Source organism: Rhinatrema bivittatum, chromosome 7, assembly GCF_901001135.1.
Source record: "Rhinatrema bivittatum chromosome 7, aRhiBiv1.1, whole genome shotgun sequence".
NCBI lineage: Eukaryota > Metazoa > Chordata > Amphibia > Gymnophiona > Rhinatrematidae > Rhinatrema > Rhinatrema bivittatum.
The window spans coordinates 47,981,326-47,994,668 of record NC_042621.1 but is presented as its reverse complement, the minus strand read 5'-3'; the positions used below and the strand labels follow the sequence as shown (position 1 = coordinate 47,994,668).

Sequence of the window (13,343 nt, the reverse complement as noted above, 5' to 3'; positions counted from 1 at the left end):
GGCGGCGGTGTGGTCGTCTATTCACCTTTTACGAAACACTACCGATTGGACGTTAAGAGGCTTCTGATGAACCGTCCTTCAGGGAGAATGTGCTTCGTGTGGGTCTTTCGGGTTCCCGCCCTTGGGTACGCCCCACTTTTCTGGACTGATCTGGGTATGTTCAGGAAATAAAAATTGGTTCTTACCTGCTAATTTTCGTTTCTGTAATACCACAGATCAGTCCAGAGGCCCACCCCTTTCTTCAGATACCGAAAGACTGTCTTGGTCAGAACCTGTTTAAGTTTTTATTGTTGAAAGCTCCTTTTTTGCAGATATGATTCATGGAGCAGTTTTTAAGCAGTTGTTCGGGTCTGGTTTTGCCAGCGGCAAAGTTGTAGTCTGGAAATTGGTTGAGTGCTACCCTTCGTTATTTAGTTCTGTTAGCATGGGCTTGGGTACAGGTCAATACTGAGTGACTGCAGGTGGCACTCTCGTTATGTAGCATGCCCAAAGTTCTAATTGTTCTCTGATTGCACCTGCAGGTAGGGATACCCAACCCACTTTCTGGACTGATCTGTGGTATTACAGGAATGAAAATTAGTAGGTAAGAAACAAATTTTCATATATATAAATGACTAATCTCCAGAGAATTTTAGCATCTGTAGTGTGGAGTTGTCATCAACTAATACAATCTGTTTTGTTGAGCAGCCAAGACCTTTGATAGGCTGGAATGGGGCTTTAATGTTCCAAACTCTGCAAGCCTTTGGGCTAGAAGGCAAGATTCTGCAAGGTATAAGAGCTTCATATAATGTCCCACAGGTTCTGTTTGTATTAATGTATCAAGGAGCAACCCCTGCCTAGTGCCCCACCCTAAAATGATACTATCTTTTATTTATATATATTTATTTATTTATGCCTCATGATATATACAACACCACAAAACACCCTTAATAAAGGGGGGAAAGGAAAAAAGCAATCTGTATTCACTTATAATATTTTGATACACAGATATTGAAAATTAAAAATTCATATTTATTGAAAAAATCTTTTATAAAAATATTTTGTTTACATACATATTAAAGATCCTTGTATAAAATTTTTATTTGGAATACACAATTCCTAAACCTAAAAACCACTGTTCATCTCTCTACCCTGACTAATCTCTTGCTATCACTAAATATAATCGCCCTTTATACTAGAGCACAGCCCTGTATATTGAAGCACAATACAACACAAAATGGTTATACTTGTTCATGTAAAACACATTACACTTTATATAATGTTAATCTAATATTTAATGTTACAATACAGTACTGAAAAAAGAGCTGTTATGCCCAACTATAGTTTTTCATCTCTTGATATCACACTATATGATTTAAATGGCATAACTCATTTCCCGCTTGTCCCTGTCTGTCGCCCATTGTATCCAATGATGGCGTTTCGCTTATTTTGCATATCCCAACAAGGCTTCGTTTCGCCTATAACAGCTTCTTCAGGGGAACTTTAATTTTCAAACAGAACCATCAGCTATACATGGAACACTGCAATCTCAGTATGAACTGTATCTAATAAAAAAACATTGAACACTAGATAATGTTATATGCTTACACAATCCATTACTGACTATGCTCACAATATAGTCCTCTACAGTGTTAACTACATTACTTAATCATCCCCACCACTTTAACAACCACCCCTAACCCCATAAAACCACACCAAACCCGATCATAAAAAACAAATTACATATAATGTTGTGAATACATAACTATAATTCAAGCTGTCTTTAATTATAAAAACCAGTATTGCACGAACATGTTCTTTATCTCGACTTACTCCCCCTAAACAACATGGGCAAAATCAAGAAAAATACCGTGTTCATTTTTGTCTTCCGGCTAAACCAGCTGTTATGTTGCCATAAATACGGATAAATAGAACCTGTTAACTCTCACGTTACTATCGCTATATAACTAAATAAGGGTCAAAATGAGCTTGAAAATTTAGTGGTGGGGAAATTAGTTGTTTGTGGTTTTTTTTTTTGTTTTTTTTAAATAATAGGGATAGTAACAGTGAGAGTTTAACGGGTTCTATTTATCCGTATTTATGGCAACATAACAGCTGGTTTAGCCAGAAGGTGAAAATGAACCCGGTATTTTTCTCGATTTTGCCCCATGTTGTTTAGGTGGGAGTAAGTTGAGATAAAGAACATGTTTCATGCAATACTGGTTTTATAATTTGCCAACCTCTGACACAAGCGATTCCATTCTCACCCCTGAAGCAGCTCACGCATGAGCAAAACTCAGCCTGAGTCGGGCAAGTTTGTAAAGATTGTGATATAAAGAATCCCTGGTGTTTTTTACTGATCCACTTCTTTGGTCGCTACTTGCAATATTGGAGCGGTTTCCGATCTGTTTCTACAGACCCTAATCAACATCCACAGGATCCAGCATGAGGCTCTCACATTGTGGAAGGAGATGACCCTAAGGTGGTCCGACTGTTTTAGGAGGGAGGAGTTGGCTCTGCTTAACCTGCCATACTCGGAGAGCTAGGCATAGATGGGGCCACCAGAGGAGTCCAGGCTAGGGGCCATGGACCCAGTGTTGTTTGGTCTGAGGGGCCCGGCTCCTTCCTTTCCTTTCATTTTTCTGCCACGGACTTGCTGTATAGAGAATGGGATACCCCGGATCCGGGATTGAAAAGTTAGCAAGGCTATAGATAAGCTATATCCTCTTCCGGAGGAAGCAATTGACATACTGCGGGCGCCCAAGGTGGGCGTGGTGGTGTCCCGCAGTCACCAAAAAGTCCACAATCCCGGTTACGGGTGCTACAGCCCTGAAGGACCTGCAGGATAGAAAGTTGGAGCTGCAGCTCAAGAAATTTTGGAGTCTCTGCACTGGGAGTGCGGGCAGCTATGTGCAACAATTTTGCCTTGCGAGCTGGCCTTCGCTGGGTTCAGCAGTTACAGGCTAATGTTGGTCTTTTCCGATGCAGAAGCTCAGCAAGCATGGCGTCTGGAAGCTTCGATCGCTTATAGTGCGGATGCACTTTATGATCTGTTACGGACTTCGGCCAGATCCATGGTGTCGGCAGTCTCGGTTAAGAAACTGGTTGGCGGATATTTCCTCCAAGGCTCAGCTGGGGTCGTTGCCTTTCAAGGGTAAATTGCCTTTTGGCAAGGACCTCGAGGATATGATTCAATCCCTGGGGGAGAATAAGGTTCACAGACTGCCAGAGGGATAGACCCAAGTGGAGGGGCTCCTTTTCTTCACTGTCTTGATTCAGAGGGAATCGGAGATTTCGTCCATCCAGAGCACCAGCTTCTTCCTTTCAGTAAGCATCCAACAGTCCTGGTCTCAGCCCTTTCGTGGCCAACGGTTTGGCAGAACTGGGGCTACCCAGTCCACATCTGGGGCCAAGTCTTCCCAATGAAGGGACTCCGACCCTTTCCTCGGTTCCAGCTGTCGGGGGCAGAGTTGTCCCTGTTTTATGAGGAATGGGTCAAGGTGACGTCAGACCAGTAGGTCCTTACTGTGATAAATCAAGGCTATACCCTTTAAAATTTTGCACACCACCTTCCGGACCGGTTTCTGGTCTCCCCATGCGGTTATGAAGAGAAACGACAGGCAGTTGCAAGATACCTTGCAACGCCTTCTGCAACTCTGCGCCATCACCCCAGTTCCTCAGGCAGAGCAGCAAAAAGGGCATTATTCCATTTACTTCATAGTCCCCAAAAAAGAGGGGTCCTTCCAACCCATTCTGGATTTGAAGTGCGTAAACGCTACCTCAGGTTGCCACGTTTTGCATGGAGTCGTTACGGTCAGTCATTGCCTCGGTAAGAAAAGTAGAGTTTCTGGCGTCACTGGACCTAATGGAAGCGTATCTTCACATAGGCCAACCACCAGAAGTTTCTGAGGTTCTCGGTGATGGATCGTCATTTTCAGTTTTGAGCTTTGCCCTTCAGTCTTGCCACCGTGCCCAGAATGTTTACCAAGGTAATTGGTTGTGGTGGCGGCTGATCTGCGCAGAGAGGGTTTCCTGGTGCATCCATACCTGGACGACTGGCTAATTCGGGGCAAAGTCTAAGTCGCCTGGCCAGTTGGCAATTCGCAAAGTGCTTCAACTCCTGCGATCACTGGTTGGGTGATTAACTTAGCCAAGAGCCGACTAGTGCCCACCCAGTCTTTGGAGTTTTTAGGAGCTCTATTCGACACTCAACAGGGGAGAGTGTTCCTTACCTCGGACCAAATTGTCAAGCTACAAGGACAAGTGAGGGACTTATCGGCCAACTGTCTCCCCAGAGTGCGGGATTATTTGTGGGTTCTCTGCTCCATGACTTCCACCCTGGAGCTGGTGCCCTGGGCCTTTGCTCATATGCGTCCTTTACAGTCAGCGCTGCTTTCGCGTTGGAATCCAGTCTCTGAACAGTTTCATTTACCTCTCCCTCTTACAGATATGGTGCGCTCCATTCTCGATTGGTAGCTTATCTCGGACAACTTATCCCGAGGAGTTCCCCTGGAGGTGCCCGAATGGACAGTGGTGACCACGGACACCAGCCTCTCTGGTTGGGAAGCGGTTTGCCTGAAGAAGTCTGTGCAGGGATAATGATCCAAGGAAGAATCTCAGTGGTCGATCAATCGTCTGGAAACCAGGGCAGTGTGGTTAGCATTGCAAGCTTTCTGCCCTCTCCTCCAGGGAAGACGGTCAGAATCCTTTCCAACAATGCGACCACGGTGGCTTATATCAATCACCAAAGGGGGAACCAAGAGCCAGCCAGTGGCCACGGAAGCCCGGCAGCTGATCAGCTGGGCGGAGAAGCATTTAGTAAGTATTGCAGCGCCTCCATAGCAGGAGTCGACAACGTTCAGGCGGACTTTCTCAGTCGGCACCCCCTCGATCCCGGGGAATAGGAACTTGCAGACGAAGCTTTCCAGCTCATATGCGACATGTGGGGCGTACCCCACCTGGATCTCATGGCAATGTTTCAGAACGCCAAGGCTCTGTGCTTCGGTCGCCGCAGAGAAGCAGGAGCAGAAGGGGTAGATGCCCTGGTGCTTGCGCTGGCCGACCGGCTGCTGTACGTCTTCCCTCCTTGGCCGCTGATAGGCAAAGTGCTCAGGAGAGTGGAGATACACCCAGCAGACGTCATCCTCGTAGCTCCAGAGTGGCCGAGATGACCTTGGTTTGCGGACCTGGTCAATCTGGCAGTGGCAGGTCCCCTGCAGTTGCCACTGCTCCCGGACCTTCTCCATCAAGGGCCTCATGTGTTTGGAAGAGGTTGATCGCTTTTCTCTAGTGGCAAGGCTTTGAGAGGTGCCGCCTGAGGAGCAAAGGGTATTCGAACGCTGTGGTGGCAACACTTCTCCGGTCGCATAAACATCCACCAACCTGGCGTATGTGTGCGTGTGAAGGATCTTTGAATCTTGGTGCGTGCACCGGGCAATTGTTCCTACTCGGTCTTCGGTGTTGGATATTTTAGGTTTCTTATAATCCGGATTCGCCAAGGGCTTATCGTGTAGTTCCCTGAGGGTTCAGGTGGCAGCTCTTGGTTGTTTGCGTGGTTCCATTCAAGGTGTGGTGTTGTTCTGCTCACCCCAATGTGGCTCATTTCCTAAAGGGGGGCAAAGCATTTATGTCCCTAGATCAGGCACCCTTGTCCTTCTTGAATCTGAACTTGGTTCTCTCAGCTCTGTGTACGGCGCCCTTTGAGCCTCTGAAAACGGCTACATAAAGGATCTCCACGTTAAAGGTGATTTTCCTTATTGCTATCACAATCTGCTCGCAGGGTATCTGAGCTCCAGGCTCTATCCTGTAGGGAGCTGTTTCTGAGAATTTGGATTCTGGTGTGTCCTTGCGGACGGTTCCTTCCTTTCTTCCGAAGGTGATGTCTGCTTTTCACGTGAATCAGTCAGTGGAGCTTCCTTCGTTTCCTGTTTTGGACCGGTCAGACTCTGTCTAAAGATTTACGGAAGCTGGATGTTCATCAGGCGTTGTTGCGTTATCTGGAAGTTACTAACGCGTTTATGTGACGGACCATCTTTTTGTGCTGTGGACTGGTCCGAAATGTGGAAATATGGCATCTAAAGCTACGATTTTGCGCTGGTTGAAAGAGGCTATAGGCTCGGCATATTTACTACTGCGTGGTAAGCCTGTACCGTTTGGTCTTCTGGCTCATTCTACCCGTTCGCAGGCAGCTTCTTGGGCGGAGTGTCAAATGGTCCCACCGCAGGAGATCTGCAGGGCAGCGACTTGGAACTCTTTGCATACCTTTGCCAGACAATACAGACTGGATGTTCAGGCACCGGGTGAAGGAGGTTTTTGGAGAAAGCAGTGTTTAGAGTGGGCCTCTCCAGATCCCATCCCAGGTAAGAAAGCTCTGGTACATCCCAGGAGTCTGGACTGATCCGGGTACATTCAGGGAAAGGAAAATTAGTTTCTTACCTGATAATTTTCATTCCTGTAGTACCACGGATCAGTCCAGAGTCCCACCCAGGGAACGCATGGAAGGAAGGGAGAGTCCGCTCAGTTATTGATTGATTTGTTTTCAGATCTGCAGAAATTGGATTAACTGTCCTCAAGTGGTTCTACAGGTTCAGTTCCTAGGAGGGTTAAGTGAACCAGTTATTTCTTTTTCTTGTTGAAGGGTTATTATACATAGTTGTAGTGGTTTTTTGAGAGCCATTCTGCTTTGACATTGAGTAATACTGCCGGATTTTAGGTGGCACCATCCTATATAAGGCAGAGTTTTGTTTTGAAAACTTCTGTCTCCATCTGCTGGGGGCGGGTAAAACCCAGGATTCTGGACTGATTTGTGGTACTACAGAAAAGAAAATTATCAGGTAAGAAACTAAATTTCATTTTTGAGTTTACATCATCCGATGGCATTGAGTTGGGCCTGATCTGTAGCTGAATCTCTAAAAGCTTCCCACACGTGCACAGTAGGTTGGCACTAATAGCCATTAAAACACTTTCTACTTCTTCCATTTCAATCGTTGGAATAGCTGAGAACAAGAAACAGAAACAAACCACCAAATAGGCAACAAGCTTAACTAGAAGAAGCACACTTTAGGGAAGGAGGGCGGGAAACGAGTGGCTGACTGTCTCACTGTCCACGGAAAATACCTGTTAGAGGAAGGCAACTTTGGCTTTTTACAACGGACAAATGGGACATCAGTCACATTATGGGACTCCCTAGCTGAGAGAAGACAAACTCAGGAGAGAGTATGAAGGAAGCAGAGCCAAAGCGGGAGTCAGAAGCAGAATTCCAGTCGAGACAGTAATGATGGGAAAAGTTGTAGATAGAGGACCATGTAGCTGCCTTACAAATGTCAAGGAGAGGGGTAGCATTTAGGAAAGCAACCGACACAAGCACAGATATGATGCACTGTGACATGGCCAGGAGAAGAGGCAGCAAAAGAAGAATAGCAGAACTGGATGCAAGAAGTAAGCCAGCAAGAAATGGTTTTCTGAGGACTGGAAAACCGGTGTAGTTAAGGTCATAAGCCACAAACAGTTGAGAACACTGGTGAGTGGCCTAGGTACGCTGGAGATAAATGTGGAGGGCATGAATGCAGTCCAAATTATGCAGCTCTCTCGGCCTTCTTAGTTGCATGATGAGGTGGGAAGAAGGTGGGAAGTGTGATGGACTGCTGGAAGTAGAACTATAGGAAACAAAACTTAAGGAACTTTTGAGTTCGAACAACCCCTTGTCTGGGGAAAACAAAATGGGGTAGACCACCAGGGCATGAAGTTTCACTAATCCTGCACGCTGATATGACTGCATGGAGAGAGGCAAACTTTCCACGCCAGTAGGTGGGGGCAGACAGCATCCAAGGGTTTGAAGGGAGATGAAGTGAGGCAGTCCAAAACAAAACTGAGATGCCCTGATCTAGAAGAAGAGGGCGAGGGGGCTTTCAGGTTAATAAGCATTTCATGACTGCGAGCCAGCAGCTGGGGACAAAATTGGGGGGACCCTCGAAACATGGTTCTTAGAACGCCTTGTCTTGTGTTGACGATGTGGAGATAATCTCCCATCTTGCCACTTGTGATGTCTTGCAGTTAGAGGAGTCAGGTGAGGATTCAAGCAAAGCAGGCAGACATCGTGGAGATCTCGAAGAACATTTTCCTGATCACAGCTTTGGCAGAGAAGAAAAGAGCAAAATAGCCTTGCAGGAGTGGTGTTTCATTAGACATAATTTGGAGACAGAACAGACCCAACGATGGGAGGAGACCTTGCAAAGGCTATTGGTGCCAGCCTACTGCGCATGTGCAGGAAAACTTCTAGAAGACTCGGCACAGATCAGGTCCGGTTCCCATGCAATTGGATGACTTAACCCATCAGTAATGGTTGATGTCTGCTTGTCCACAGAAAAAGTGGAGAAGACTGCAATTTGAGGTAATAAAGGCAAGTTAAGCTGTTAAGTCCTAGGTACAAGAAACTGCAGAGCACAACAGACATTAGGCTGCCAAGGCCTGTCAGTTCAAGGATTGCAAAGGAAAGGAGGTCTAACGGGAAATGTGAGAAATCTCAACAGGTGCAAAAATCTCCATTTCGCCCCAGTGTTTATTTGCATTGTGTATACTGTCATACATACAGGGTCATCCCCTGTTGGTGGGGGATGAATTGGGGGGACTGCCCTGGTTCATACACTTTGATGCTGTACCCTCCCACCAGCAGAAGGAAAGCAGCACTCCTGCCTGTGCTTGCTGCATCCTCTGAAAGCGGTTAGTCTGATCCTGAACTGCACAGGCTTGTGGATCCCACAAGATTATAGGGCCCCGAACAGTTCAGATTTGACTGAAACCAGCAGAGGAATAGAGAAAATGCAGGGAGGGAGTGAAGATTGGTGAGGGGGTCCCGCATAATTTGATTTACCCCTGCACTCCACTTGGGTCAGCTCTGTGCACACAGGACAGATGTTGAAAGATTGTCAGATGTGGACACTGCTGATATTCTGATACAATCGTTTCTCTTCCAGTCCTCATGCCTTTGCTGGATCGCTGTGGAGTACAGCCAGATTCAACGGTCTCATCCCATTCCTTCTTTGGGCCGATAGCTCAGATAAGGTAAAATCCCACTATTGCAAAGCTAAGGGCAGTACTTAGAGACTCAACTTCTTGGGACTTCGCTCTCGCTTATTATTTATTTATTTATTTATTTATTTATTTATTTATTTATTTAAGGGTTTTTATATACCGCGGCACGTTAGCAACCATCACCTCGGTTTAACAGTGTAACATAACATAGCAACAGGCTTTACAATAAGTTTCATATCTAACAGAGATTGGACTAACATGGACATTTTAAAAATAGGAAAACAGGGATAGGATAAATATTTTGGTTATGAAATTGGAGTTCAACAAGGGGAATCAATATGTGGTAAAAATTCAGAGCTCAACTAGTGGAGTTAACCCCATATGACATGAGTTAGTGCAGGGCAGAGGAGAATATGCCGTGGTGAGGTACACCAGCGAAATTATAGGAACGGCGGAGGCGGGACCCAAGGGAAAGAAGGGGCGGGGAGGGGAGGACGCGAGCGGGGGGGACGTGAGGGGGGTTTGGAAATCAGTGTGGTAAAAGGGTGAAATCAGGAAGCCATTGAGTCAGTCAGGGTATGCTATTTTGAATAGCCAGGTTTTAAGATTCTGTTTGAATTTCTTATGGCATGGTACCTGGCGTAGGTGAGGGGGGCATTTTGTCCAATGGGTAGTTCCTGCTATGATGAATGGAGCACTCTCTAGTGGTGACATGCTTAGTAAGTTGGGAGAGGGTGTCCATAACCAAAACATTGCATGTTTTGGTTATGGATTGCTTTGTGTATGAGGGTGAGGGATTTATATATTATCCTAGAGGCTACTGGGAGCCAGTGAACGGACTGGAGAACAGGGGTAATGTGATCATGCCTGTGAGTGTTAGAGAGAATGCGGGCTGCCGCGTTTTGCAGCATTTGTAGAGGTTGTAAGGTATTTTTTGGTAGGCCTAGCAGGATGGTGTTACAGTAGTCAAGCTTGGACAAAATCATGGCTTGTAGTACTGTGTGGAAGTCGTAAGGGTGTAGAAGGGGTTTGATTCTCTTCAGTGTGTGGAGTTTGAAGAATCCGCTTTTTATAGTGGCAGCAATGAATTTTTTTAGATTAAAATGGTTGTCTATCATTATGCCAAGGCTGCGGACCAGTGGTGATGTAGGGCATCCAGGTTGTGAGGGGGGGAGAGGGATAGTGGGTGGGATTGTTTTGAGGGGAGACTGAGTAGCTCTGTTTTGTTAGTGTTAAGTGCCAGGAAATTGTCAGTGAGAAGCTTATTTATTTCTGAAAGCGCGGAGTTTCCAGGTTTTCATCGCATTTGGGATAGATTCAGTTATTGGGAATAAGTATCTGTACGTCATCCGCGTATATGAAGTGCGGGAAACCCAGTTTTGAGAGAAGTTGGCAGAGGGGGAAGAGGTAGATATTAAAAAGGGTTGAAGAGAGGGAAGAGCCTTGTGGTACTCCTTGTGACAGCTTTACTGGTTTGGATTCGTTGCGACCAATTTTTACACTATAGCTCCTATCGCTAAGGTATGACTGAAACCAGAGTAGAGCAGTGCCAGCGATGCCAATTCCCTTGAGGGCGCCTGATGAGTGTGTTGTGATTGACTGTGTCAAACGCAGCGGAGATATCAGTAGTGTAAGAATGTAGGATTGTCCTTTGTCCAGGGCTCTAAGTATGGTTTCAGAAAGGGAAACGAGTGGTGTTTCTGTGCTATGGTGTTTGCTGAAACCATACTGGAAGGTGGAGAGTATATTGTGCTCCTCTAAATATTCTGTGAGCTGCCTGTTGATGATTTTTTCAATTATTTTGGAGAGGAAGGGGAGGTTCGATACTGGGCGATAGTTTGCTGGTTCTGTGGGGTCTAGGGTCCGGTTTTTAAGGGGATGGTTTTATTATAGCATGTTTGAGCTGCGCTGGGACCTGGCCAAGAGTAATAGATTTGTTTAAAATGTTTGCTATTGGTCTAGCTATTGTAGTGGGAATTGTGAGGAGTGTTTTAGTAGGCATATTGTCTGATGGATGAAAGGCTGGTTTGATTTTTTTGAGTGTAGTTTCTATTTCTAATGTGGAGGTATTCTCAAAGTTCGAGAGTGTGGTTGTGGAGTTTGTAGTTAGTGTAGAAGAAATGGCATGTGGGGTGTGAGTGGTATAGTCGTTGGGTGTGTTGTTGGGTGTCCCTTGGGTAGCGGTAACAGGGGCTGGAGTGAAGCGTGCCAAAATGGTCTCAATTTTAGTGCGGAAGTAAGAGGCTAACTTCTCACATTTTATTCCATCATCCTTGTCAGGGTTTCTGCAATCGGGAGAAGTAATAAGGCTGGTGACGTATTGAAAGAATTTGTCGCAGTTCTTTTCATTTTAAAAATGAAACACATGAAGCTGGATTAGAGGAAAAGTAGGACCCGACATTTCCTGTTCCAGATCTTGCATGTGGGCACTTGCCTGTGGGTGTCGTTCTCTCAGCAGCAGGCCTGGGAAAGATGGCAGCACAGTCACAATCGTTATGTATGGGAAGCGGATAAAAGGAATGTCTGAATAGTCATTTTCTCCCAGGACAAGCAGGATGGTAGTCCTCACATATGGGTGACGTCACTAGACTGAGCCCTATCACGGAAAACGTTTCTGTCAAAGTTTCTAGAAAGCTTTGACACACTGGCACACTGAGCATACCCAGCATGCCATGATCCCTGTGTCCACATGGGTCCTCCCTTCAGTCTTCTTTTTTCCGCGATGCAGTTTGTCTCGCGTTCAGGAGGTCTGTGAGAGATTTCTCACAACTTTTCCTCACGGGAATGCTTGAAGTTTTACTTCACAAATAATTTTTCCCTACACAGGTCTCCCTTTGCGTACATTTCATCGACGCTCAGTGAGTACTATGCCCTGTTTTTCGGTCGGTTTCCTGTCACCTCACTAACAGTTCCCCCGGGTTACTACCCCTCGGTCAGCCCCACGATACCTGCAAGGTGTCCTTACTGCGATCCTCCACCGGGTTCATCGGGGCTAGAGGGATAGGGACGTCCAAGGTTATCATTGCCGCTAGGGCCGTCCCACGCCTCCATCCATGCCGTCTATGCCTCCTTTGTTACTGTCCATGCCCCCATCGATGCCGTCAATGGGCCATCCATTTCATAGATGCCACGTCGATTCCATCAATACTACCGAAGCACCTGAATCAATGCCCTCGACTAAACAAACAACACTTCATACTCCGTGTTCTAAACCAGAGCACTATTTAATCCTTTGGCGATAAACAGTGTCAAGAGCAGTGAAGGCACGGTGACAGTCCGTCACCAAACGCATCCAAGACAGCGAGGACATCCATCTCGGCGCTGGGGAAAGGACCGGGCCGAGCACCGTGGGAATCATAGTCACTGTCCGCCACCAATGCCATCCAGGGCATAGGTGTTATATTACTCTGTGCTGGAGAATGGCCGAGCGCCGAGGGAGACATCGCTACTGCCACCCACACTGTTCCGGACTTCGTTGGCAGTTCCTCGGTGCTGGAGAATGACCGGGCCGAGCTCCGAGGGATAAAGCCAGCACCGACATGGGTTTCCACGTTCGGTGCCGGCACTTATACTGCACTGGCATCAATGTCCATTGAGCCAGTGGCAAAGCGGGCCCGGGTACACAAGTCCTGTGCTCCTCTGCACCTGAGGTGCCGAGGCGTTCCCCACCAATATCTGTGTCAGGTACTGAGCCACCACAAAATAATGTGGAAGCGCCAGTAACGCCTAGCCTGTCTCCTCTGTAGCTGCGCTACCATACCAGCTTACAGAGTGGAGCCGGACATTTACATCCCTCAGGCTGTCCTCGATGCCTCCCGAAACCTACTAATACCAGAGCCATCGATATTTCCACCGTTGTGGCACCTACCAACGACAGCCTTAAGTCATTGCACCGACTCATCCTGAACCTCTATCCCACGAAGGCAACAGCTCCGATCCCATCAAGACCTGGTCACCGAAACAAGCCAGATGTTCTCAGAAGTTTCTAAGTCGTCGCATCTTCCAAGAACCATATGGGTGTCACATGTTGCTATATACCAACTATGTTTGACACAACACCAAGGGAACCTCTCTGCCAGCAACACAGGATTGCTTCAAGATGTCCTCCCGTTGCCAGTAATGGGACTCTACTCGATAGTACCTGGCTTCCAGCCTCTGATTTAAGGCCCGGAGTCCCAGGATAAGCTAGCTGATCTGCCATGCAAAAGGTCCAGCAGACAGTGCCTCAATTGCAAGTCCACCATGAAACCTGCGACAGCTCTCTATGTTTCTTGCACAGCAGTGAGAGAGATACTAGAAAGACCTTTTACCACTCATGCTCTTGCCTGAGACTA

General features: G+C 46.7%; 1 protein-coding gene across 3 annotated transcripts in view; it reads left to right on the top strand.

Annotated features, from left to right (window-relative positions):
* TCF25 (transcription factor 25) overlaps window positions 1–13,343 on the top strand; it is a 372,469-nt gene that overhangs the window by 224,499 nt on the left and 134,627 nt on the right. For all 3 annotated transcript variants that reach the window (XM_029608348.1, XM_029608345.1, XM_029608346.1), the window contains exon 13: window positions 8,952–9,039. In XM_029608348.1, coding sequence (XP_029464208.1) covers window positions 8,952–9,039 — 88 coding nt within the window. The remainder of the gene's footprint in view (window positions 1–8,951; window positions 9,040–13,343) is intronic.